This window comes from Mytilus edulis, chromosome 5 (genome assembly GCF_963676685.1).
Source record: "Mytilus edulis chromosome 5, xbMytEdul2.2, whole genome shotgun sequence".
Taxonomy (NCBI): domain Eukaryota; kingdom Metazoa; phylum Mollusca; class Bivalvia; order Mytilida; family Mytilidae; genus Mytilus; species Mytilus edulis.
In genome coordinates, this window is record NC_092348.1 from 49,865,961 (window position 1) to 49,892,754 (window position 26,794).

At 31.8% G+C, this 26,794-nt stretch overlaps 1 protein-coding gene across 2 annotated transcripts; it reads right to left on the minus strand.

The window, feature by feature from the left end:
- Positions 1 to 1,994: 1,994 nt before the first annotated feature.
- LOC139523870 (proteasome subunit beta type-5-like) lies at positions 1,995 to 24,877 on the minus strand. 2 transcript variants are annotated; one of them, XM_071318235.1, is made up of 7 exons: positions 24,803 to 24,877; positions 7,142 to 7,286; positions 5,916 to 6,027; positions 5,031 to 5,130; positions 4,472 to 4,501; positions 3,406 to 3,610; positions 1,995 to 2,271 (listed from the first exon to the last, which is right to left on the minus strand). In XM_071318235.1, the coding sequence occupies exons 1-7, from the start codon at positions 24,866 to 24,868 to the stop codon at positions 2,174 to 2,176; spliced, it is 756 nt and encodes a 251-aa protein (XP_071174336.1). In that variant the 5' UTR covers positions 24,869 to 24,877; the 3' UTR covers positions 1,995 to 2,173. The 2 variants fall into 2 exon arrangements, with proteins under 2 accessions (XP_071174336.1, XP_071174335.1); XM_071318234.1 differs by lacking the exon at positions 24,803 to 24,877 and adding an exon at positions 9,789 to 9,955.
- Between the last annotated feature and the right edge of the window lie 1,917 nt (positions 24,878 to 26,794).

Sequence of the window (26,794 nt, forward strand, 5' to 3'; positions counted from 1 at the left end):
TTTTATGTGGTTTGGTCTAAATCTCAGTTGATATAGGCAATAAGGCCACTATATTTGGTGTACAGAATGATTGTTACATACAAATGCCTGACTGGTCTTAGGTTTCAACAGACTGTGACCTCATTTTCATGGTTCAAAGGTCCATTACAAATACATTCAGTTATTATACATAGTTCAAGATGAATGTGTATGAATCGACAGGAACAACATTGCTGTATCCTTTTGGTCCATTTAAAGGGCTGTCAGTTTAATACATCATTTTATTTTATGCTAACTTGCTTCAAGATTATTATGTTTATGTGGATATAAGCTAGGTTGCGAATATGATTGTTTCGGCACAATTGACGTGTTTTAAAATGCAAATGAGCCTCTGACTCACGTTTACATCACTAGGGCCTGTTAAAAAGAGCTGGTCGCGGCATGATTGGTTTATTCTATAGTAAATGTCTCTTAAACACATACAGAATATATACTTCTTAGACAGTCACAATTTCCATAGCATTTGACACAACAGTTTACTGGGTGACGATTCATTGTAACTTTTTGTTTAATTTTGTTGTTCAAATTTTCAGTGATGGTGATGTTGACATTTATACGTGTGTTCAAACTGATATTGGAGATGACCTGGCCAGCATTTTTAGTGTTAGAATGATGAAGGAATTTGATTGTGTTTCGTGTGCAATATAAAGAAGAATACTGTGTAATAATATGTATAAATAAATAATATCGCTGTGTTTAAATGGAGAATTTAGAACCATTCATACCTGCCTTGTTTTTAAACTTCATGGCTTTAGTTTTTAAGTTGGAAGGAATGTGGCAAAGCCTATTTTTGAAACAAAATTACTTCCCTTGAAAATGGACTGTTGTGAAATTAACATTGAAATATTACTGTTTCTATAAATTATTGCTAAAAATTATTGTTTTACATGTCATAATATTTATTAACTTTATTGTGCTACTTATCATTTACTTATATAGCTTTTCTATTCATCTTGATATTGTTAAATTAGTTCTGAGATAAATATTTGTTAAATTGCTTAATCGTTTAGAGAGCCAGTCTTCCTAAAGAGACTTTTTAAGGTAGGTGTTTTTATTAGAGAAAAACAACCCAACACCATTTAATGACAGTCTGCAGTATAGCTTTTTACAGGATGAAAGCTTTATGGTCTTACACAGACCTTACCACTAACTGTAAGATGACATTGTTATCTATACTAGAACAAAATGTCTATCTTCAGTCTTGTTGGTCTTGCACAGACCTCACTATATTTTGTCATTTTTAATGTGAGTTTTAACTTATTTACAATTGAATACTTTTATCTTTATAATATTGTTGACATTTGCTTAATTGTAACTTTAAAAAAAACTATGAAAACTTGCTAGTGTTTAGTTCTACAAAGCCAAATATGAAGGATCAGAGACTCAGTATTCCCATACCTACTCTTTATACAAACAGGGGTAAAATATGTAAAAGTTGACACAGAAAACATGCAACGTAAAATCCCTCCGGTTACAGATGTAAGGAATGATTGTAGGTATACATGTCTGTCTGGCATGGTTCATCTAACCTTGACCTAAGTTTCATGGTTTATTGGTCAAATATAAAGTTTTGAGGGTTTTGTCTTTTTTCCAGATACTAAAAGTATTCATTGATAATGTAGTAGACTTGACCTAAGTTTCATGGTTTATTGGTCAAATATAAAGTTTTGAGGGTTTTGTCTTTTTTCCAGATACTAAAAGTATTCATTGATAATGTAGTAGAACTTTCATATAACAATATTGATTGTATGGAACAATGTCTGACTGGTATGGTTCATTCAACCTTGACCCTATTTTCATGGTTTACTTGTCAATGTTAAGTTTTTGTGATTTTGTAAGATGTTGGTTATAAAACATTTTGAGGTTTGTTGATGGATTTACTTGATGGAAACATGTAATTTGAATATCAGTTTTTTTAAGATGAACATACAATAAAAGGTACACTTAAGAACAAAATGTTTTAACATTTATTTAACAAAGATGATTTTAGCACTTTTGACTCATACAGCATCACAAAATATATGTCAATTAATGTTCTCTTCAAGATTTGCACATATGTATTCAATTTATCCATTTAATGGATAGTCCAAAAAGCTAAAATGTTTATGTCTACTATCATGACTATCAACTGTGATCATCGCCTGGCTTGTTTCTCCTCCTGGTATTTGTAATGTAGATCTAATACATCTGTCTGAGATATAAACTCCCATCCTGTTTCTTTCATATGGTACACTGGAAATAAAATTAATTTAATTTAACTGTTTATTGGCCTTAAAGTTTTCAAAGAAAGAATCCTTGAAAAATCAACCGGATATTACTTATATACAAAAATATATGTTTTAAAATATATCTAGAAAAGTTTCATCAATTTTCCCTCCATTAAAATTCTTACTTTAATGAGTGCCAATTAAAGAAAAGATTTTCTATTTTTATTTTTTTTTTATTCTTGGTATTATCAATAAACGCAAATACACTCCAAATTAAGAGTTACTGTTAATTCAGAAATTAATTTGTGCATGTATTATTGTGAATCACAGATAAAAATGTGAGATTTAAATAATGCATTTGCTCAAAAATGATGAAGGAAAATCACTACTGAAATTATGAATGCAAGTTTTTATTACTGTGAACTTGTTATTTAAAAAGTAATAACCAGATGCTCCACAGGGCGCAGCTTTATACGACCACAGAAGTCAAACCCTGAACAGTTGGGGCAAGTATGGACACAACATTCAAGCTTGATACATCTCAAATTTTTGACATAATATAGGATTGTGACACAAAACAAAAGTCAAGATCTTACAACTTTACTACGCAATACTGTGCAATTAAAGATTTCTTCTTGAAACTTAAAAATTTGAAATTTGATAAATTTTGAACAAAAAAAATGAACCCCTTAAAAAAAATTGGAACCCCCAAACTTTTTTAATCCTCCCTTGGAGCAATTACCCCCAAAATTAATGTCCAGAAACTATAAAAATGCTTTTTTTGGCCCTTAATTCCTAAACTGTTGGCACCATAACCCCCAAAATGAATCCAAACTTTCTACTTGTGGTATCAAACATTGTGGTACAATTTGAGAGCACAGGTTATTATCTTGAAAGTAGAAAAATGCTTGTTTTGGGCCCCTTTTAGGCCCCTAATTCCTAAACGGTTGGGACCATCATCCGCAACATTAATCTCAACCTTCCTTTTGTGGTATTAAAATTTACTAGGAAATAACCAATTTCATTAAGAAAAAGCTCTTTTATTGCTGTTGTTTGTATTGATAGTTGCTGGAATATTTCAGTAATGAGGTTAAATCTGATAAAAGACAGAACGTGGCAGCCCTTAGAGACAACCTCACATATGGAATGTTTAACTTACAATTAACCACACCACCACTGTAAGCGTCTCTGTGTGTGGCATGATATATAGCTCTCCTTCCAAGATCTATAGCCTCATCAACTGTCAGTTCCCATTTGTAACCACTGTCTAGTACACCATAGGCATACAGTGATCCTGATCCCACAGAGAAGATTGAATTGGTCATTCTCTGTCCATCACTGTCAACATAGTATAAACCTGGACCCTGAAAAATGCCAAGGAACTGGTGGTTATTTATATATATTCTTTTAAGAACATAACTTTTAAATAACACATGCATTACAAAATAATGAAAATATGTAACTCAACCTCCCAAAAAATTATTTCCTACTTCTTCTTTTTGATTACTTTTACAATTGGGTTAAAATATCAATTCTAATATGACGTCCTTATTACGCTTTGAAAACAAAGCCGTGTTCTAATGAGCATAAAATATGTTTGACACATGCGCACACATTTACTGTTTATATCAAAGTTATTTCCATCGTTATTCTATATAATATATACATTCAAGTATCTTACATAAACTTTTATAATGTATGTTATATCCTACAACATATATTTACCCTGCTCGTAATTTTAAAACTTATCAAACATGAAATGTAATGTACAGACTCCTCGGGGAGGAAATGGGAACAGCTAAACATTTTTACGGTATTTTTGTACGCTTCGACCTATAAAAATACTGTATTTGTCGTATTAGAATCGAAATAATTCCTTCATGTTATGCTCTATGCTCATTTTAACATGGGTAGGCATTATATTTTACCACATTTTACACCTCGCTAACGCTCAGTGTAAAATATCGACAAATATAATGCCTACCCATGTTAAAATGAGCATAGAGCATGACATGAAGGAATTATTTCTTAATTAGTCTATTCCAATGCTGTTTTCATTCTTTGATTGCATAATACTTATTCTTATTGTTAAGATTCAGCTTTTTAAAAGCAAGCAACTTTCCTTGTTATTATGGGTAGGAAAATATGTTATAACTTGCAAGAAAATGATTGCTCATCAGATTTTAACATTCAATAAAGGCCTTAAGGACATTAAAAATACTGACCTTTTTATCCCATCCACAAATCATTGTACCCTAAAAATGTAAAATATTAAGTATTTATATGTTAACATTACTATAATTATAAACACCTCATTTATATTGTCAGGTAATTTGACTGGACTTAATAAAGTACTAAAATGTTTTATAACTTTATACACCTTTAGTATTGCACAAAATAAAACTTTCATAAAAATGGGTTTTTAAAAGCATGTTAGTCATAACTTAACATTTTGACATAAAACATTTGCACAAGGGATGAGGGCCGTTTAATTAAAACAAACATCTTACAAAGGGAATGCACTTTGAAAATAGAGTTACCACCTACTACATTCCAAAGAGAAAATTTTAGAATATCACTTACACAAATCTAAATTCTTTTATGCAAATAATTTGTTTGACACTCATCCAAAGTAGAGATTTTGAATAGAGTAAAAAAACAGGTCCTAGGCATATATATGTTACAGCCCTAAAACATAATTAATTTTATTTTGTCCCTTTTGAAGTTAATATATAAGTTTACTGTCACTTAAATATGGTCTTTTCTGAATATATGAACACTCACCATAGATAAGCCCATCCCTTTGTAACCGTATACAATATTTGCTAATAGTTTAGATGCTGCTGCCACTGATATTCTTTCTTTGTTTCGTAATTCATAAATTCTGAAGAATAAGATAAATTATATCATGACCTTTTGTAATTTGTATACCTGAAGTATATGATCTAATGTGTTTATGTAGTTCATTGATGACTACTAGTGACCATATGTTCAGTTTCAAGAGCATCTATGCAATTAAAAGAAATAAGTATATAAAAGGCCCAAAAGCCAAAGCTAGATAAACCAGTTAACATGCTGAGACAAACAACTAAACATTTACACAAGTATCTTTCAGTAGGAACACCAAATAGACCTGTAATGTTCAAACTTGTAATTCATCCATAAATAAAAGCCAGCCAAAAAAAACCAAATACAGTCAATAAACCAGTAAAAGGCTATAAGACAGCACAGAAACAATTATTCAAAGACAATATGTTAAAGGAGGGCGTGCAATAGGCGTCCGTTAACATGTTAACACCACGATTTTGGCCAAAACAGGTAACAACAAATGCAAAAATGCTGATAACAGTTAACAGAATCCTTGAAAAAGCCCAACACAGTTTAGCATAAAAAGGAATTGCCCCCCCTCTTAAAGTAGGAAAAGACAAGACAACCCAGGAAGTATAAAACCCTGAAAGGTCATCAGTACACCTATCAAATAATATTTCCTCAAAAGATCAATTACCAATAAAATTTATCTGCACTTTTCAATCAGAATAGTCAGAAGTGAATATCATCTGTCTTGTTTAGATACCATGTGTTCCCTCCTGTAAAAGTCAGCCATGAATGCTGCCATTTACGACTTGTATAATGTAAGAGCGGTATACACAGAACTCCATTAAGACTTACCTGCAATGTTTAGCTAGAACACGTTCCCAGTAGGAACAGTCAGCAGCACCTCCAGCCATGGTACCCAGGAGGTAAGGATTTATCTCTATAACTTTCTTTACTGTCTGAGAAGCTGTACAAAAAAAAAGTAAAGACAATTTTTGTTTGTGTTGTTGAGTTGTTGTCTAGATAGTTCTCTATCAAAGCTTAAGCTTGTACCTGTGTTTTTTATATCTTCTATACAGGTATAACATGTATAATAGACTTATTAATAAGTTCTTTTTCTATTCGGAGAAATGGATTTTTCTTTTATGTAAGTTTTGTTATTTCACTGAAGGACTTAAAGCGGTTGTTAACTGAGACCTAAAGAGAAATATAATCAAAGACTCAAATGGCCATTTTGTACAAAAAGCTCTAATTAAAGTCATAATAAACGAGTGACCGGTGAAAAATAATGTTATTCCAATTCTTGAACCAATGCATATAAACATCATAAACTTAGTCTTCTGTGCACGATTTTGTCATTTTTTTCGCATAAATTACGTATAATTGTCAAATTTTTTTTCAATCGGTCAGTGTTGTTGTGAAAATATGGCAGGTAATTGAAGTTCGTGTTTTGAAGCTGAAGTTTAACAATTGTCACCTGTTTGTCAACAATCAACAAAAAAAAGCATGCGTGTTGAGCACGTGTTTAATATGTACAATCAGAAAATAGTTTATTTTAAGGACATACATGGATATTGCAATCACCGGATTTTTACGAGATGGGTCACACTGAGGTCACTTTGCATACTGAAAATATGTCGGGGAATTGCTTCCCCTTCCTTGAAGGAAGCAATCAAAATAAAGTAAACTCCTTCTTAATATGAACAAAATAAAGAATTTTCTTCAGAAAAAAGAATGTGTACATAAGTTTTATAATGAGAACTATCCATTGAGTTATAAAAAACATAATATGCATTATTTTTTTTTAATTTGAGGTTTCTTATGACTTTAACATTTACATATTAGAATCAAAGCATGACAGCGCTGAAAATAACATTTGCCTTATACATGTATCTTACAGAAAATATCTAAATCTAGATAGTTTCTTAAGTTACTATGATATATTAACAAAAGTATTTTTTTGTACCCCTCATGGATGTAAACCACACTGTCACATCTAAATTTTGTACATACATTGTATATATATATATATTTTTGTACATGCCCATTTACAAATTCCACTCTATTTCAAATTAATTTACCAATCCATGATCCAGCTGTGGCCCTAGAATCAACAGCTACAATTACACCATGTTGGAATTTGAAAGCTAGTGTTGTAGTTCCATGATTAAACTGAATTTTCACATCACTTTTAGGGTCTGTAAACTGCTTTAGATTTTCTACTGGCTACAATGGATAAATTGGAAAAAAAATACTTTTACAATAAATTTCATTAATATCTGAAGATTTCAATCATTTGTCAATCATGTCAATCAGACTTCTAAAATCCCAAACACTTTTGATTGAAAAAATAAAAAATTCATGAATGATTATATAGATTGGGTTTTTTTTTTTACAAAAAAGGTCTATAAAATTGAGAATGGAAATGGGGAATGTGTCAAAGAGACAACAACCTGATCATAGAAAAAACAACAGCAGAAGGTCACCAACAGGTCTTCAATGTAGCGAGAAATTCCCGCACCCGGAGGGGTCCTTCAGCTGGCCCCTAAACAAATATATACTAGTTCAGAGATAATGAACACCATACTTATTTCCAAATTGTACACAAGAAACTAAAATTAAAATAATACAAGACTAACAAAGGCCAGAGGCTCCTGACTTGGGACAGGCGCAAAAATGCAGCGGGGTTATTAATAAACATGTTTATGAGATCTTAACCCTCCCCTTATACCTCTAGCCAATGTAAAAGAGTAAACGCATACATGTAATAATACGCACATTAAAATTCAGTTCAAGAAAAGTCTGAGTCTGATGTCAGAAGATGTAACCAAAGAAAATAAACAAAATGACAATAATACTTCAATAATAATAATAATACAATACAGACTTCAACTAAACTGATTGAAAGATTATGATTTCATCATACGATTTGCATACATGAACATGTAACTGAAATTTTCTGGAATCTACATTTGATCAAATGAAAACATTTTGAACATGCATTTTCTTACAATTACGAAACAAAGTTACAGGACACACCCAATAATTAGTTAAAATCAATCACTTTTACATACAAAAATATACATTTGTAGCACTTACAACATATCAAATTATTGACTTTCAAGACACGTTAATACCTCTCCTGGCCGATCCTGCCATCTTATCCAAACTTATAAACATTAAAAAGGTTCTATGTGTTCATATGGAGGAACAGTGTTGTACAATACAGATATAAAAGTAGTCTTACTGTTTGAGCTAGGGAAGATTTTCTTTTGCTCTGTCATTGTCAGTAATTAGAGCCTTTATATTCTTCACAAGATTGTCAGATTAATGGAAATGCATGATTTTGGACAGGGAGAGTCACCAGAAAATGTTAAAAGTGATTTGATGTAGAGTATGGTCAGAGTTAAAGCAATACTTTTCAAGGAAATGAAATGCCTCGCTGAGCACAGCTGGATACGACCGCAGGGGTCCAACTCCAACCCTGAACAGCTGGGGCAAAAATGAACACAATATTCACGCTTGATACAGGCCAGGACTGTTATTCTGTAAACATTTAATTATCACCCCTTTTTTTTCTAATCTTAAAAAAATTGACCCCTTTTTTCTCTAATCTTCAAAAATTAACCCCTTTTTTCTCTAATCGTCAAAAAATTAACCCCTTTCTTCTCTAATCTTCATTTTTTTTGCCCGTTTTTCTCTAATCTTCATTCTTTAAGGGCATTATTCTTTAACCATTTAACCCCATCCAAAACCCTCTTACACTATGCTGTTGCATATTGACCCCCACCCACCCTTTTTGCCAAAACAAATAATTTTCTTTTAAATTTCAGAAATTTGAAATAAGCAAATCCCCCCAAATTCTCCTAAAAAAAATTCACCTCCCCTTTTTCCCAAAAAAAAAATTCTTTTCCTTAAAATATGATCATGTAAATCTCATAACAAAATCAGACTGGAAAAAAATTCAAACTTAAAATGTTAAAATTTGTCATGATAAAATAATACACCTATAATATCTTATCAATATCTTTAAGCATGATGAAAAAAAGTGCAGAAAACTGATTACTGAGTGAATTTTCCGAGCCCAAGGACCATAACTCTGCACCAATTATTCAGATCAGAAGTTAACATCATACTTCGTCTTGATCTGTATGTCATAGTAAAACAATACACCAAATATCAAATCAATATCTTCAAGCAGGAAGAAAAAAGTGTGGAAAACTGATTTGCTGGACTTCCAGATGGACAGACAGACATAGTTCAAGCCTAAAGTCTCCTTCTACTTTAATTTGGCGGTCGGGGACTAAAAACTAATTTTCTTTATTTTTTAGCAATTCACCATGTTCACTCACTAAACATGCTAGTGCACCATAAAAACTTATTCACAACAAAACCCTTTAAAAGGTTGTAAACATGTGGGTACAAATGAGATAGGGGTGAACAATAATATAGGAACAAACATGATTTGTGCGAATGGACCTGTATTCGACCATTGACCCTCCCCCTTAAATTAATCGTGCTCTACTCAATTTAGAACTGTAGTGCAAGTATGGATGCTCGTGTAAATTCGAATATTCATGTAAAACTAGAAATATTATCTTTCTTTATTATATATGTGCCAAACTTGAAAAAAACCACTCAGTCATTTACCATTTTTACAGTGATTTTGCAAAATTGACTAAAAGTGTTGTTTTCTTAACAAATTAGTTATTATTAAATAATTCATACATCAAAATTACTAGGCATAGTAAAGTTATGAGATGAATGAATAGCTCCATCTATAAGATTTTCGCTAATTCCGTTTCCAAGCGTGCAAGGACTCTTTGAAACATTTTGTTGAAATCCACAGACTCCAGCAAGTGCCATTTTGTTTTTAGTGTCTGCAGTAAATATATTTGGAAAATGATATTGATGAATAACAAATACTAAATTCTTAAAGTTTTTTTATATTCAATTTTAGCAAAAGCAAAAAAATCATTTCATCTTAAAAGTATCAAGACAATAATGATTTTCTTGTTTGACAAAGGCAGCTGGTCATAAATAAATAACAAAATGTACGACGGTGAAGACGTATATTTTCCGGGGAAATCAATACTCGATTTTATTATACCGACATGTATTACATTTTTTTTTTTACATACATTTATAATTGAACTCTAATTTTCTATTATTCTATATATTGTATTATATTATTACACCAGTTTTCGATATCACAAACTAGTCAATAGTTATCAAAGGTACCAGGATTATAATTTCAAGTACGCCAGACGCGCGTTCGGCTACATGTATAATTGAGTCATCAGTGACGCTCATATCAAAATATTTATATAGCCAAACAAGAACAAAGTTAAAGAGCATTGAGGATCCAAAATTCCAAAAAGTTGTGTCAAATACAGCTAAGGTAATCTATGCCTGTCTATCAAGCTGATTACGTAAAGATTTATTAATTTTACATTTTAAGAAAAGTGGGTTTTATTTTTAACCGCATTTATATTACAATGTTTACATATTTTATTTTCTCTTTGAATTCTTTATATCTACCCCTCTCTATTTCCAAGAAATGGTCACTTACTCGCATTTTACATAATAATTTTATATTTTCAAAACTATTTTTAGAAATGTATTTGTATATTTCATATTTTGTTTTTATTTTACTGTACAAGAATATTTTACTGGTTTCATTAGTTAATTTTAATTTTTCAAAGCAAATATTTTCAAAGCTATCTTTTAGTTCTTTTTTAAAAAAAATTGAGAATGAACTCTAGCTTCTCTTGCTTATAGTTTATATCCTGTATTTTATTTATGTTTAATTTATTTACATTGGCTATATTTTCTACATATGAGAACCATGAAAATATACCGTTAGTGCTAAGCCATTAAGATAAACAGAAAGCATCATATAATAAAGGGTTATTTTCATCACTAGAAATTCTTGCTAAGTACTTCAATGACTGTACTTTAATAAAGACATCTATGGGATACTGAGCTAGTTCTGCTCTTGCAGCAATATTGACAGATTGTTTACTAAGTCCCAGTATATATTTGCAAAATTTTTAATGTGTCTTCTTCACTTGGCTACTATCAATCATTGCTAGAATATCAAATTTACTCATGTCTCTAATTTGTGCTCGTCTTTCAGCTCTTATTATTTTTTCATAAAAATCCATATACCAAATCTCAGAGTTATACATGAGAATAGTTTAACTAGTGATTCAAACATTTTTTTGTATAGTTTTACAGACACATTTTCTAAAGGAGAAAGATACTTAAAAATAGAAAACAAAACTTTAATACATTTCTTAGCCAATTCAGTGTGTGATGAAGTCAATTTCCCAGATGCTTCAATTATATTTCCAAGATATTTATATTTTAAAACTTTTTCTAGTTTGTCACCATTTAAGTAAAAATCATATTTATTATATAAAATATTTTTCTGTTGAAAGACCATTATTTTAGTTTTTTGTGTATTTATTGTGAGCTTCCACTTATTACAATAATAATTTAGTTTATTTACAGAGTTCTGCAAACCTTCAGAAGTTTCAGATAATAACAAAATGTCATCTGCAAACATAAGGCAGTTCATTGACATAATTTGCAGAGTCACTGGTTTACAACTTTCATCAATATTTTCTAGTAGATCATTTATGTAAACATTAAATAAGTTTGGACTCATATTATCCCCTTGTTTCACTCCTCTATCAATAGAGATATATTCAGATATATTCTCCTTTGATTTCACTGAAGCTTCAGTATTCTTATACATATTTTTTATCAAATTGTAAAATTTTACACCAATATTCTCATTTTTTGTTATTTTGTACAAAAGACCTAACCTCCACACTGAATCGAATGCCTTTTTTAGGTCTACAAAACAACCATAAATCTTTGTCTTTTTATAATTTATATATTTATTAAACAGAGTCTTTACAATATTATAAATCAACATTCCAACGAACATGTAAATGGTATGACACTAAACCCCTAACGGTAGGGATTATGCTTGATTTTCGTTTGATGAATACATAATTAATATTCCAATGACTGAGTTTAATTGATTTGGATTTACGCATCATTTATATTATTTAATTTGATGCGACTGTCGTACAAGTGAGAGATTTAGCGCTATAAAACCAGGCCCACCATTTTCTACATTTGAAAATGCCTGTACCAAGTCAGGAATATGACAGTTGTTGTCCATTTGTTTGATGTGTTTTGTTATTTGATTTTGCTATGTGATTAGGGACTTTCCGATTGAATTTTCCTTGGAGCTCAGTATTTTTGTGATTTTACTTTTTAGTAAACTGAAAAAAATAGGATGAGAAAGTTTGCCCAAAAATAGACAGGATGACAATTTATTGAAAAAAGGAGCCAGAGTAGACTGATAAAAAAACCGGCAGGACCGAATAGAGTGAAAAATAGAAATGCAGGGCAGAGATTGCAAATAAAAAAGGACAATATTTTTCATCCTAGTCCCCCCTCTCTCACAAAAATCAAATGGTAGCTCCCTTAGTCTCTTATAAAGTTTACAGTGCATCCTAGTAGCAATGGAATTTGAAACTACAAACTTGGAACTGATTTTAAAATTGTGGTAGGTAGAAATTCAGTCAAGCTGTAAGATAGTTAAGATCCGCACGACATTTTGCTCCACGGTGACGAAGCAGTGCGATAGATTTAAATCAAACATCATGTTTTCAAGAATTTGTTTTAGCTGATTGTAAACATTACAGGAAATTGAATAGCATCCAAACCAGTATTGATCAGTACTGGAGAACGAACATGCGTGTCTTTTAGTCAGTGAGAAATGTAGTCTGTATGATTGCCGAAAGCCTTTAAATTTGTTTGTACTATAAGAAGTCCATTAGTCTTGTAATGGACTTCTGGTACTATTTGTATACATAGAATGAAATTCAAAGCAGTGTAGCTGTGGCCATTGATTGACACATTAAATTCATCCATTGACTGGGACAATTTAGGTGAACGTTTGTGTAGGATTTAATAATGTCCTCCATGAAAAAATGTCCACCGGACACATTTTGACAATATTTACTTATTTAAATGTGTCCTGGACACAATTTCCTATAAAAAAAACATGTCCTCAGGTATGAAAAAGTGTCCATGAACATGGACATTATTCACTACCATAATATTGTCCAGGTGGACATTTTTTTCAGAGGACATTGTGTCCGCCAGGGCATTTTTTGATATGATTAAAGTATTAAATGATATCCATTTCCTTGTTATTACTGGACGCATTTTAACTTTAATTACGAACTTGAAGTAATTGTTACTTTGACATAAAAATTGTCTAATTGGCACTCATACCATCCTTATCTTCATATCTATATTTTTTACACATAATTATATACATGTTAGATGCTGTTCCATTTTATTTTCCTTTGAGGACACAATTTTAATAATAACATTCACTACGAAAATTTGTTCTGCAGATGGACCATATTTCATAACTGTTGCTGTAAAATGCTGTCCACTTAGGAGACAATATTTCATGGCAATGGACATTATTTAATTTCTATTGCCTTCTTATCTAACATAATAAATATTATAAAGTTCTTCATATTTGATTTTACACTTCCTTCTTATTGTTAGGGAGCTACCATTTGATTTTTATGGGGGGGGGGGGGGGGGGGGGGGGGCTAGGATGAAAAATTTTGTCCTGCTTTTTTTTTTAATAGTAATCTCTGTCCTGCCTTTTTATTTTTTACTCTATTCGGTCCTGCCTTTTTTTTTTACTAGTTTATCCTGACTTTTTTTACACAAATTGTCATCCTGCCTTTTTTTTTTACCAAGTTGCTCATCCTGCCTTTTTTTTTACTCAAAACTCCTGTCCTGTCTATTTTTTTCAAATTTCATCCTAGCCCCCCCATAAAAATTAAATGGTAGCTCCCTTATTCTTTCATTGTTATTACCATTTGCTGGGAATTTCTTAGAACTTAAATTTCTCTATATTCACTTCCATTCATTATTTATTTGTTTAAATTTGTATATTGATCAATTTCTCATCAATCCTTCATATTTTAATTAAAATTCAAGTATAATAAAACTTTGTAATGACCTTTGTATTACTTCCCTTGGAGGACACAATTTAATAGCAACAACTATGAAAATGTGTCCTGTGAGTGGACACTATTTCATATTGTTAGCAGTAAAAATCTGTCCTTTTGAGGGACACCATTCCATGGCAATGGACATTATTAAATAGAAAATTTCAATGAAAAAGTGTCCATGTGAACACTTTTACATAGGACACTATTATGTCTTACATAACGACCACTGCTCACTATGAACTTTTTAAAGACACTTAAACTATGGGGTCACCAAAGGTTCTCAACACCTTAATAAAGTAATTCGAAAAACTAATCAGAAATAACACGATGTTTTGATTTATATAAATTATATAAATCAAAACATAAAGGTTATTCCTGAATAATTTAATTTTGGATGTAACGTGTCTTCTGATTGGCTGACGTTATTTTGTTATGAGCCCGTAGACATAATTTAGCCATGTAACCGTGACGTCATCAGACGTTAAGCACGTTATTGCGTCAATGCCGTGAAATACGACAGAGCAATTTGATAAATAGCTCTTCTGTGAAATCTAAATAGTTCAGCTTTATGAAATTTATATCCATTGATTAGGCAGGTATTACTGTTTCCAAAAATATAAAAAAATATTCTTTAACTTTTCATAATAGTTTCAAATAATGATACAAATATTGCCAAAACGTCAAAATTATGCGTGTCAGACGTAACAAATTATTCGCAAAATAACTTTTGCGGGAATTTTTGTGGTCTAAAAAAGAGTTTAAAATCTGCGAAAATTCGCATGAATGATAAACGTCATATATAATTTATGAAGTCATTGCTGTTTTTTGTGTTGATGGAACGGTCAAAGCTGATTTTTTCAAAAATGAATAATCCTCGCCATGGTCAGGTTTTGGAAAATGGTAAGTTATCAAAAGTTACCGCTTTTTAAAATATCAGAAGATATAAAATTTTGTTTTCATAAATTATTCCTACAAAGGTGATTAGATAGACCAATTAAAATCCGGAATTTTACAGCACTCGCACAACAAATAAAAACGCATTGGCTTCGGGAAAATGTCTTGCAAGATTGTCCAATGTCGAATTTCGCCGCTTTTTACCAAAACACTGTCAGTTTCAACGTCATTATATTAAATATTAAATTTGTAGCATACAAAATAGTGCTTTTGCGTAATTGTGCTTTCACCCCACAATACGATTACATACATTTTGATAAGCTGTGAAGTCGAAATGACTTCGTTTTTTAACAAATAAAATGTCTTGCAAGTTTGTCCACTGAACAATTTTCTTACGTTTTGAACGTTTTCGATTCGGGACGCTAATACATATATGTGTTTTCAAATTATTTCTAAAAGTTTGTTATTTGTTTTGGTGTTAAACACCTGTATAAGCGACATTTGTTGTATTTTATTGACCTGTCATCATAGGTAGGAGAAGCCGGACATCAGGCGAGCTTTAGTTAAAAAATTTGCAATAACTGTCGATTAGGATCGGAGTCGAACAAATATCGCCACGAGCGTATCTTAAAATCGCCGCAGGCTTTTTATCACTTTATTTGAACTCATTATGCCAATCACCCTCCTTGGCCATCGAAATTGAAAGCAGTTCGTAATATCATATGATATGTGAACAATATTTCATTGTTTTTAAATAACAAGTACGGTTCGATTTCATGTTTTCAGATCAGAGGACAAAACAAAATTACAAAATTACAAATTTTGAAAATAGATAGAATCATAGAAACCACGATAAGAACTGTAATATATAATAGTAGTTATAATCAAATAAAAAATGAATAATTATCTTAAAGGGGCACTAGCTACGATATATATAAAAAAATAAAGTATGATTTTTTTTAGATCAATCATTAATCAAATTGGAATAATGAAATAATAATTTGCTTTTAGCAATCAATTTCCTTTAATTTTGTTGAAATAAGCGATTAAACATAATTTTTGACTGATTCACTTGCAAGTGAAAACGTCATCATCATTCTAACCGGTATTCATGTGAACTTCAAGTTAACCCCTAGCTAGAGATTGACAACGCATGCATTGTACGTGTACTGGTTATTTAAAGAAAAAGAATGTCAACAATGAAAGTGAAACTACGGTAAATCATTTGATTACTAATTCGATGCACATAAAATCATTCTTATATGGTTAAAAACAATGAGAAACATCTATTTTTAATCTATAAAATAAAATCAAACAGACCTATAAAAATGCAATTGCACGTGTTGGTTTAATCTATTCGTATCTTTATTTTTGTTTACATCGCTTATATGGTCATCTGAGGTCAAATCGATAGTTAATTAGATGGCGTCTGGACTAAAATACACACGAAACGAACCTATATATTATCTACCCCATGCTCTGTAAACTGTTTATTTTAGACTTTTGATAGTTTGGATAAATGTTTTACATTGTTATAAACCAAATATGAGAATTTGAGTCAAATCGGTTACAATGAATTTGACAGCTAGTGCCCCTTTAAATAAAAAGGAAAAAAAAGCATATGGTAATTTGTCAATAAATAGGTAAAATATTTCAGATGACTGGGGTTGTTCATTTAACCAAGATTCTAAAGTTGAGAAAGGGCTATATTACTAGAGGATAAAAGATCAACCGTTTATTTTCAAACTTGTAAAGCGTAGAACTGTGATCTGCTATTCATCTGCAATACGGTTTATTTGTGCTGAAATTGAAGGTGTCAGTAAAATGGTTGTACCTGAGGAGTTACACCTCGATATTATACAAAGCTTGTAAACATATCAGATGAATATAATTATTTTTCACGCAATCATTCTCTTTCTTGATTTAATTACTCCGTTGTCAACAAAAAACTTTATCATTAAAATCTTTTAACTTATCATCACACACACCCCTCCCCCTCTCCCCCAAAAAACACCCAAAAAAAACCCAACAACATTTAAAAAAAAATAAAAGATAAAAGCACAAAACATAAAAACTATGTTATTTAAGCAACATGAATTGCTTCCTCCCTTCCCTCTTTTCTTAAATTTAAAAGGGTGACCAACGCATTATATAATATACTATTAATAGGCACTATTTTCTCAACCAAATACCTATTTTGTATTGTTTATTTTTGCTTGCGTAACTACCAGTAGGACATATTTCATTCATATTCAAGACTTTGAAGTATCCATATCGATCAAAAATGATTACAAACAAAACGAACAAAGTATACTCGATTACCGACGTAAAACGTCAAATTTTGACGTTACCAATTGGGACGCAATATCGTGCGTAACGTCTCAACGTTTTTTCATGGTTTTCTACGGTTTAGAATTAAATTATAAGAAATGACTGTAATATTTTTTCTGTCTATTCGAAATAACATAAAAAATGTGGTGCACACTGTTAAATAACCCGCTACGCGTGTTATTCAGTGTGCACCACATTTTTTATGTTATTTCTTCATAGCCTGACAGAAAAAATATTACAGTCATTCCTTAATTAATTTTTTGAATTATTTTATAATTAAAGGCGTTCAGAAACCTTTGGTGACCCCACATTGTAAATGTCTATCGTAGGTACGTCGTGAACAGTGGTCGTTACAGACAAACGTTCATGTAAATTGTCCCAGTCAATGGATGAATTTAATGTGTCAATCAATGGCCACAGCCACACTGTTTTGAATTTCATTCTATTTTGTAAATGTCAGCTGATACCAACCCTATATTGCCTAAATGGAAATAACGCCAATAAAATATAGTTTGAAATTTTCATAAGTGTTGGCCCATTACTGTCTAAGAAGGGGCCCGCTCCAGTCATGCTTCAGTGATTCCTAATATAATCAACCAAATTTTTACCACAAAAGGCCGGGGGCGTGCCCCCTGAAAAAAAAACCTCAATCCGCCTCTGAAGACCAAACTGAGTAGCAGAGTGGCACTACTGCGTAGTGATGTAACAATATACTCCATCGCATCCAGTTGACCAAGCAATCATCCAGTGCTTTATGTCCGATTTGTGAAATCTTTCACATTTTGACCCGACATCGATGCTTATTAAGGCTTCTTTCCCGGCTTCATTATATTCATCCAGGGCCGTAACTAGCCCCTTTTAATACTGAGGCAAATATATTCGCCGAGCGTAGCTAGGCGAAAAAAATTTGGCGAGGGGTCTGAAAGCTCTGAGAAAAATAACGCAAAATCGTGCATTCTGAGCGTTTCCCGGACTCTTTCTTACATAGAAACGCAAATCATTTTTAGCTATTTTTTCGACAATATTCTGGTCTCAAAGCAAAAACATAGATTCATTGTTATTTAAGACTTTAAAGTTTTAGGGAAATTCAAAACATTAAAAGACCGATATGTAGGATAAAGCAAAAATCGTAATTCTCATAATCATTAATACCGGATCTGTCTGTCTGTTCTTGTCTTGTATTGTGCTGACTTGAGATTTTTATGACTAAATTTAAATATAGTGACAGTCATTAGTGCAGTAGTATACGTTAAATACTAGTACTGCTCAAGTCGACACTAGGGACCATATCATGACCTTGTTTTACGCATTCTCGCATAATGCCTGGACATCGGTGGACATGCAACATTACACAGTGAGACACGTTAAAATGAAAATCAACACTCAGACTAGTCATTAAGTAGAACAATAAATGATCAAAAAACAAACCCGGGATACAGAAGTACAAACAATAAATAGACCATCAACTCTGAAAACCAAAAGTAAAATAGAAACATGGATTACGAAAAATATTGAGGGGCGACATCAGAGAGTGAAGAGAACTTGCTTCTTGCAAGACACTTTCAGTGAAAACAATTTGATATGAACGGTTTGATATGAAGACAATCATATGAAGACAATCTTTTGTTTTAGTTTTTTTTTTTTTTTTAAATTTAAAACATGAGGCATTTGCCTCATTTGCCTCAATGTAGTACAGTGTATGTTTATAAATTCCCATCATGCTGGGATTGATCAAGTTAGCATCCGAAAAGTATCTATTTCGGTCTCACAAAAGGATGGCGGACAGACGAATGGACGGACTGAATGACGGGGAGCATTAGGTTAACTGTTTGGTGTGCGCCAGCATATTTAACAAGTCCAGAATAATTTATAACAGATCCGATATCTCAAAAACGATAACTGCTACCGTGGGTTCCTTCGATCTTTGTCTTATTTTAATGGTAATTTTCAAGCATAATCCATAAATGTGAAATTAAGAAAACAAATCTGTAGCTAATTACGTACACCGCACCTTAAACACAGGCACTTGTTTCTGTCAATGGGGGGTTTACTATCAATACCAGTTTTTTTTGTACTGGTATGGATAGTAAACCCCACATTTTAATTGGGACCATATTTGCTCTTCAACTTTATTTGGCCTTTTAAACATTTGTTGATTGAATTCGAGTGTCACTGATGAGTCTTTAGTAGACGAAACGCGCGTCTGGCGTAAATATAAAATTCTTAATCCTGGTATCTATGACCCATCTATCCTGCCATGCTCTATGCTCATTTTAACATGGGTACCGTAGGCATTATATTTGTTAAGATCTTAATACCGAGCGTGTTGAACAATTATCACCGGATAATGAACGTATCAATGACCGTCTTTAACACTTCTGTTTAGTATGTCCATATTTACTGCGAACTAAAGCTGTCTGCTAAAAAAATCAAAACAAAAGAAAATTACAATGAAAGAAATCTTTTTATCTTTAATCACGTTCATAGCATCCTTTTCCCTTGTTATTCTCTTCATTGCAATTGGTAAGTGAGAAGGTATTGTAAAAAGGTCTTGATTGATGAAGTTTTACTGTTTGTTCAAAAGATTATGATATGACCATTTGTCCCCCTTTTCTTGTGTCTAGAGCTTTTTATCTAGTATTTGTTTACTTATATCATAGTTTCAATCAGAAACAGCTCAGGACTCAAAACCCAAACACGAATACAGTTATCCAGCTTGATGAGGAAGATTTATCTATATTTGTCAGGCCTGGAGTCAGGAATTCATGACAAACAAAAACTTTAATTCTAATAGTCGCAGTTTAAACAGCAAAGTCAACTTTAATAGTGCTATTTTTATTTAAAGGGTGAGTGGTTAAGGCTGATGGATTCATGCAGTGCTGAAGGTCCTGAGTTCGATCATCACTTGGGATGCTAAAAATATCTGTACATCAGAAGGGTGACTTTCACCCTCTCAACCACATCTCTGGTACCCAGAGTCCCAGACCGGAGTTTAAACTAGAATGCATACTATGGGGGCTTCGGTTGGTCAAAGTTGGGTTTTTTTCTGGACAAATTTTTTTTTCGCGGCGTAAAACAAGTCAATCTATTTTTTTCGCGACAAGTCGAAAACAATTTTTTTCTTTCAATTTTAGCATTACATATAGTGGCAGCTGAGGTTGAAACAAACAAATTTTTTTTCTCAGAATCAAAAACAAATTATTTTTTTCTCCAAAAACTGGAAACAAACTTTTTTATCCAAAAAAAAACAGAAATTCAAATAGTTGCTGCCTAACTTGTAGTATGACTGCTTATGAGACCACATAAACAAATCAAAAGTCATTATATTTAACTCAAATGGAAAAACCCATAATAACTTTTTTAGATATAATAACAAATTCCTGGAAACTGTCAAATCATACTACTACCTTGGCATGACACTGCAGCACACAGGAAATCTAAATCTGTGCAGCTCATTGCTTGTTGAAAAGGGTAGAAAAGCACTTTTTAAAATAAAAAAAACCCAATTGTACTGAATAACCAATGCAAGCTATTAGAAAAATTATTTGACTCCCTAGTTGAACCTGTTGCTCTATACGGGAGTGAAGTATGGGGAAAAGGCAAACAACACAGGGATTTAGATCCCTTTGAACACTTGCAGTATAAATTTATTAAAGAAATTCTAGGAGTACATTGTAAAGCATCAAATGCTGCATGTTTAGCTGAGCTGAATAGATTGCCTTTATATACCAGAATAGAATTTTCAGCAATGAAATATTGGCTTCATATACTTGAGTCAAATAATTCACTTGCCCTAAAAATATATAAAGCAACTGAAAAAAATAACTCTTGGATAATAAATATGAAACATCTTCTTTCAAGACTTGGATTTCATTTTATTTATCTAAATCCTACTGATATTAAAATATATTTAAAACCCATTCAAGAGAGAATCAACGATATTGCCTTCCAGAAGCAAGAGACTGACATCAATCAAAATAAAAAATTAAACTTTTTTAATATACTATATAAACCAAATAAAAGACCCTCGTATGTTGATCTATGCAAATCCAAATGTGATAGATCAACATTATACATGTAGATTGAGGTTAAGTGCTCATACTTTATCTATTTAAAGAGGGCGATATCTAAAAATACCAAAGCAGAGTAGGGTATGTCTTTGCTGCAACAATGGAGACATTGAAGATGAACTACATTTTCTTTCAATATGTTCCTCTTATAACTATGTGAGAGATAACCTCAGTAAAAAATTAAATAATGTCCTATTGAACAACAAATTACCTTCTTTATCACATAGCTTGCTTATATCAATTCTAAATAGTAACTCCCAAACAATATTAAAAATTGTTGTCAACTATTTGAATGAATGCTTGTTGGTGAGAAACTCATTATTAAAAGGTACTTGATTTCTGTAATAATGTATATGCTTCTCTTTTATTTTTTATATATTTCTGTCATAATTATCCACTGTCACTCCTTCATTATATATATGTTATTGTAGTTTCTCTTTAATTTGTTGCCATAACCATTTATTGTCAATGTGTTAGTGCTAATAAAGTTATCTTGTCTTATCTTATAATAAGTCTAAAATATTGATATAAAGTCAAAATAATGAATGAAAAATAAATATGATATACAGCATCATACAACAACTGAATTACAGCTGGGAAGAGTATATCTATATATGTAGGCTCCTGAATTGGAACAGACACATACATAATGACTATACATATACATGTACATCATTTAATGAAAATATGTGCTTCCCATACTGATTATGCTTGGCGAGTCTTGTGGCTCTTGTACATTCATATATAAGATTATCCTCCCACTATAAAATGTTTCTTATTTTTAACATGTGCCTTTTCAAAATTTTACCAGAAATTAAATTGAATTTCAATTTATGGTTCACTGCTAACTATAATTTAAGGAAGACATGCCTTCTCACATATAACATTGATTTCTTTTGATAGGTTGGTACATTGTATGGAAAGTATTCTTGTCAAGATTTAATTTTGTCCAGGAACTTTTAGGAAAGAATGGTTCAGAATCTAAAGAAGAATTTTCTCCTGTCCCAAGGAAACCTAGAACAAAGATCAGGAGAGACTGATAATCCACCGATTACATGTAACATGAACAGAAGTTTAAACAAAATTATCAGATTCAGTTTTCTTCTTCATACAATGAAATATGACATGTCTGCTGCTTCAGTCAGAGTCAACAAAAAAAAAAGGTTAAATATTTGCAGCTAAGATATATGCAAGAACATATTATAGTTCTGATCAGTCAGGGCTGTGACAGTAACAGGAAACTTTTATATGCAAACCAGGAGAAAAGTGCAATAACTTAATAGTGACATTTACATGTACGTAATGTATGGTTGTCTTGTGCATTTTGTAAAACTGATAGATGGAAGTATAACCCAGTAGATTAATTACTACAAGTATACTTATTGTACTGTCATGTTTGAAGACTGGTTTAGTTCTCAGTTCAATATATTAAATTTATATTAATGTATTATTTTTACTTTCAACGGCACAAGAGTACATGTTATGTACCAGGATCACTGTTCACAAGATGAAGATTGACAGACATGTATCTCTGTGTAAATTAAATGTCTAACTAGCAGAAGTTTACATGCTGTTATAGAAATTTAATACAAATATCCATGACAAAGATTAGACTGATAGGCAATTTATTTTATCAATCATTTATTGTACATTTTCAAAATTATGTTTTAAAAATTATTCTCAGGAATGAAATCATGAACAATGTGTACCAGTATGTCAGTAACTGTTTGTAGTTTAAGTTGTGAAATTCATGCTGCCTCATATATTTTATTTTTTAAATATTTTTTTCATACATAACTAAACCATTGTATATGCTGTAAATATGAATACTTTGTAATTATAAATATATACATAAAAAATTCAATTGATAATATGAGATCTTACTTGAATACCTTGGTTGTATAATTTATAATTCAGTGATAAAATAAGAAAAAAAATACTTTTCTGAATTTGTGAAATGGGATTTGATAGTTTTTGCCAATTTTTTTGTAAATATTTATATGCATTCACATATATGTGTAATTACTGTTATTATTATTCTATTTCTATACATATGCAAGATAGTAATGTAGATATCAATTTATGTCAATATCATATGCCTGAATAAAAAATCAAAGAATTTTTAATTAAGAGACGAGAAAGGCAAATGATTTTGTAATAAGTTTCAAATAGGTAAACCATCCATTTTTTTAGAGATCAAAATGTTCTCAAAATTCTTTTACCATTCAAAAAGAAAATTGAGAGTGCAAAAATTTCAATTATGATGTTGCAGACTCACAATGATGTAACTACATATATCATGTAAAAAACCTGTTAGTTTTGGAACATTTAACATGTTTAACCACAAGTGTTCATTTCATGCAGTTTTTGATTGAATTAAATTTAAGCATCAGCACTTATTACTAAGATGATTATGTTTTATCCACATTTACATCAATTTATCTTGAAGAAGATTTGATTATCTCTTGTTGCTGATATTTAAATATAAAAGAGCCAAAACTAGTCAATATGAACATTTTTTATCCCCCTAAAGTTCTACAAAGTTATGTCCTTTTTCTTTTTATAGTATTTTATAATCAATTATGTTTGTTCTATAAAAAAAAAAAAGGGGGGAGGAGTAATATACTTTTGCCCTCTGCCAACTTTTGAAAGTGGATGTAAATTACCTCCTCTTTTCTACAAGTCCCATTGTGTTTACAATCACAGAAGTTACAAGGTTGGTTCATCATTTGGTAGTTCTTGGTTTCTTAGGTTAAGACTTTTGGCTGGTTCATAAGTCTTTGCTATTAGGTTTCCTGCTGTAGTCTGTTTAGTTGTCCAGTGATTTTACCTAGAAAAGTTGGTGTACAAGTTGTGGACAAAACAAGCCACACTGGACCGTACTTGTTCAAAATATTTGACTAAGGTTATGTGATGGAGTCCCACAATGTTCCAGCTTACTTGATCCATGGTTTGATCAATTCACAGTGGACAGTGACCTTGACAGATGGCTTTCAATGGTCAAGGTTTATGCAAAAGAAACACTAAAATTGAGAAAGGAAATGGGGAATGTGTCAAAGCGACAACAACCCGACCATAGAGCAGGCAACAGCCGAAGGCCACCAATGGGTCTTCAATGTAGCAAGAAACTACCGCACCCGTAGGCGTCCTTCAGCTTAGCCCCTTAAAAAATATGTATCTAGTACAGTGATAATGGACGGCATACTAAACTCTGAATTATACACAAGAAACTAAAATTAAAAATCATACAAGACTAACAAAGGCCAGAGGCTCCTGACTTGGGACAGGCGCAAATTTGAGGCAGGTTAAACTAGGCTGTCTCAGTGGCATTTTTGATGTGTTTTGTACTCTGAATACACAGTCACAAAAATTACATATATACCTTCATATCACCTTGAGCTTTTGCCACCACTTGGTATTGTTGTCTGTCATTGTCATCCATCGTCATCTGTCTGGTGTAAACTATTTCAAACATCTTCTCCGAAACAACCGAACCAATTTCAACCAAACTTAAGCTGAATGACCTTTAGGGTATGTGTTTTATTTACTGTTTCATTAAAAAAACATGGACGCCATGACAACAAATAGAACATAGGGGTAAAATGCAGTTTTTGGCTTACATCTCAAGAACCAAATTAGAACAAATCTGACATGCGGCATAAGTGTTCATTAGGTGAAGTTCTATCAGCCCTGAAATTTTCAGTTGAATCTGATAATCCATTGTTGGGTTGCTGCCACTAAATAGGTAATTTTAAGGAAATTTTGCAGTTTTTATACGACCACAAAAAAAAGTTTGTGTCGTATAATGCTATCATGTCGTCGTCTGCATCCGCGTCATCGTCTAATGTCTGGACAATAACTTAAGTTTAAGTGTATGGATCTCCATAATTTTTTACCAGTTGGTTCAATACAACTAAAGTAAGGTTTGGATTGATTTTGGTGATTAAGGTCACAATAGTTTAGGAATAAGAGGCAAAAAAAGGGGCCCAAATAAGCATTTTTGTAGTTTCCACACAATAACTTGAATATCTCTGAATTTTATACCACAAGTTTCCATACCACAAAGGGATGGTTAGGATTAACTTTTGTTTTTTTTGGCTCAAACCATTTATAAATTAGGTGCAAAAAAGGGGGAAAACTAGATTTTTCTGGTTAATGGACAATTAAGACAATTTAAAAGCAGTGTAAGGGATGTAATTCAAATTTAAATACATATAAAATACAATGTTGTGTATGTATGAACTTACATCCCTTACACTTCTTGTAAATTATGTATAAAGAAATGTCAGGTTTTGGACTATTTGCAAATAAAAAGGGGGAAGGGGGGTCAAAAGGCATCAGCAAAGTGTATTGCTCAAAAGCAAAAAAAGGGTGGTAAAAAAATATTATTTTTTTTTTGGGGGGGGGGGGGCAATTCACAACAGCATAGTGAATTGCACAAAAACCTATTATGTGTCAAATATATATTACAATCCAAATTCAGAACTGTATCAAGTGAGAATATTGTGTCCATTTTTGTCCCAACTGTTCAGGGTTGAACTTCTGCCGTTGTATCCAGCTGCGCTCAGCGAAGCAATTTATTGGTTATTATATTTAAAAATATTGATAATGATAAAGATAAACTGAACTGCAAAAATGTTCAGCAAGGTAAGATCTACAAATAAGTACATACGACCAAAATTGGCAATTGACCCCTTAAGGAGTTATTGCCCTGGAAAAGTTTACACAATTTGTTTGTCATGTTTTTTAACTTTAAGAATTTTCTTCTCTGAAACTATTGAACCAATTCCAACCAAACTTATGCTGAATGATCCTAAGGGTATCTAGAATAAAGTTTGTGTTTTATTTTTCTGTTTCGAAAAAAGAAAATGGCTGCCATTGGTGAAAATTCTAAAAATAGAAAGTTGGGGTAAAATGCAATTTTTGGCTTATATCTCGAAAACCAAAGCATTAAGAGCTTATCTGATGCGGGATAAAAAGCTTGGCTGAGATTGATTAAACAGTTTCAAAGGAGAAGATTTTTTAAAGTAAGCAAACTAAATGAACAAACTGGAAAAGTGATTCTGTCAGCCATCCGAAATTTTCAGATGAATCTAACAACTCGTTGTTGGATTGCTGCCACTTAATTGGGAATTTTTGCAGATTTTGGTAATTATCAATGAAGTATAACTGTTCAGCAAAAATGTTCAGCAAAGTAAAATCTACAAATAAGTGCAATGACCAATATTGTCAATTTTCCCCTTCAGGAGTTATTTCCCTTTAAAATCACTTTTACAGTTTGTTCATTTAGTTTGCTTACTTTAAAAAATCTTCTCCTTTGAAACTGTTTAATCAATCTCAGCCAAACTTGGGCTGAATGAGTTTCAGAGTATCT

Coding starts and splice junctions, on each gene's coding strand:
- LOC139523870 (XM_071318234.1), bottom strand. CDS start 9,926: ATGGCACTTGCTGGAGTCTGTGGATTTCAACAAAATGTTTCAAAGAGT. Junction 7,287..9,788: donor CTATGCCTAGTAATTTTGAT/GTATGAATTATT, acceptor TATCCATTGTAG/CCAGTAGAAAATCTAAAGCA. Junction 6,028..7,141: donor CACAGCTGGATCATGGATTG/GTAAATTAATTT, acceptor TTTTTTGTACAG/CTTCTCAGACAGTAAAGAAA.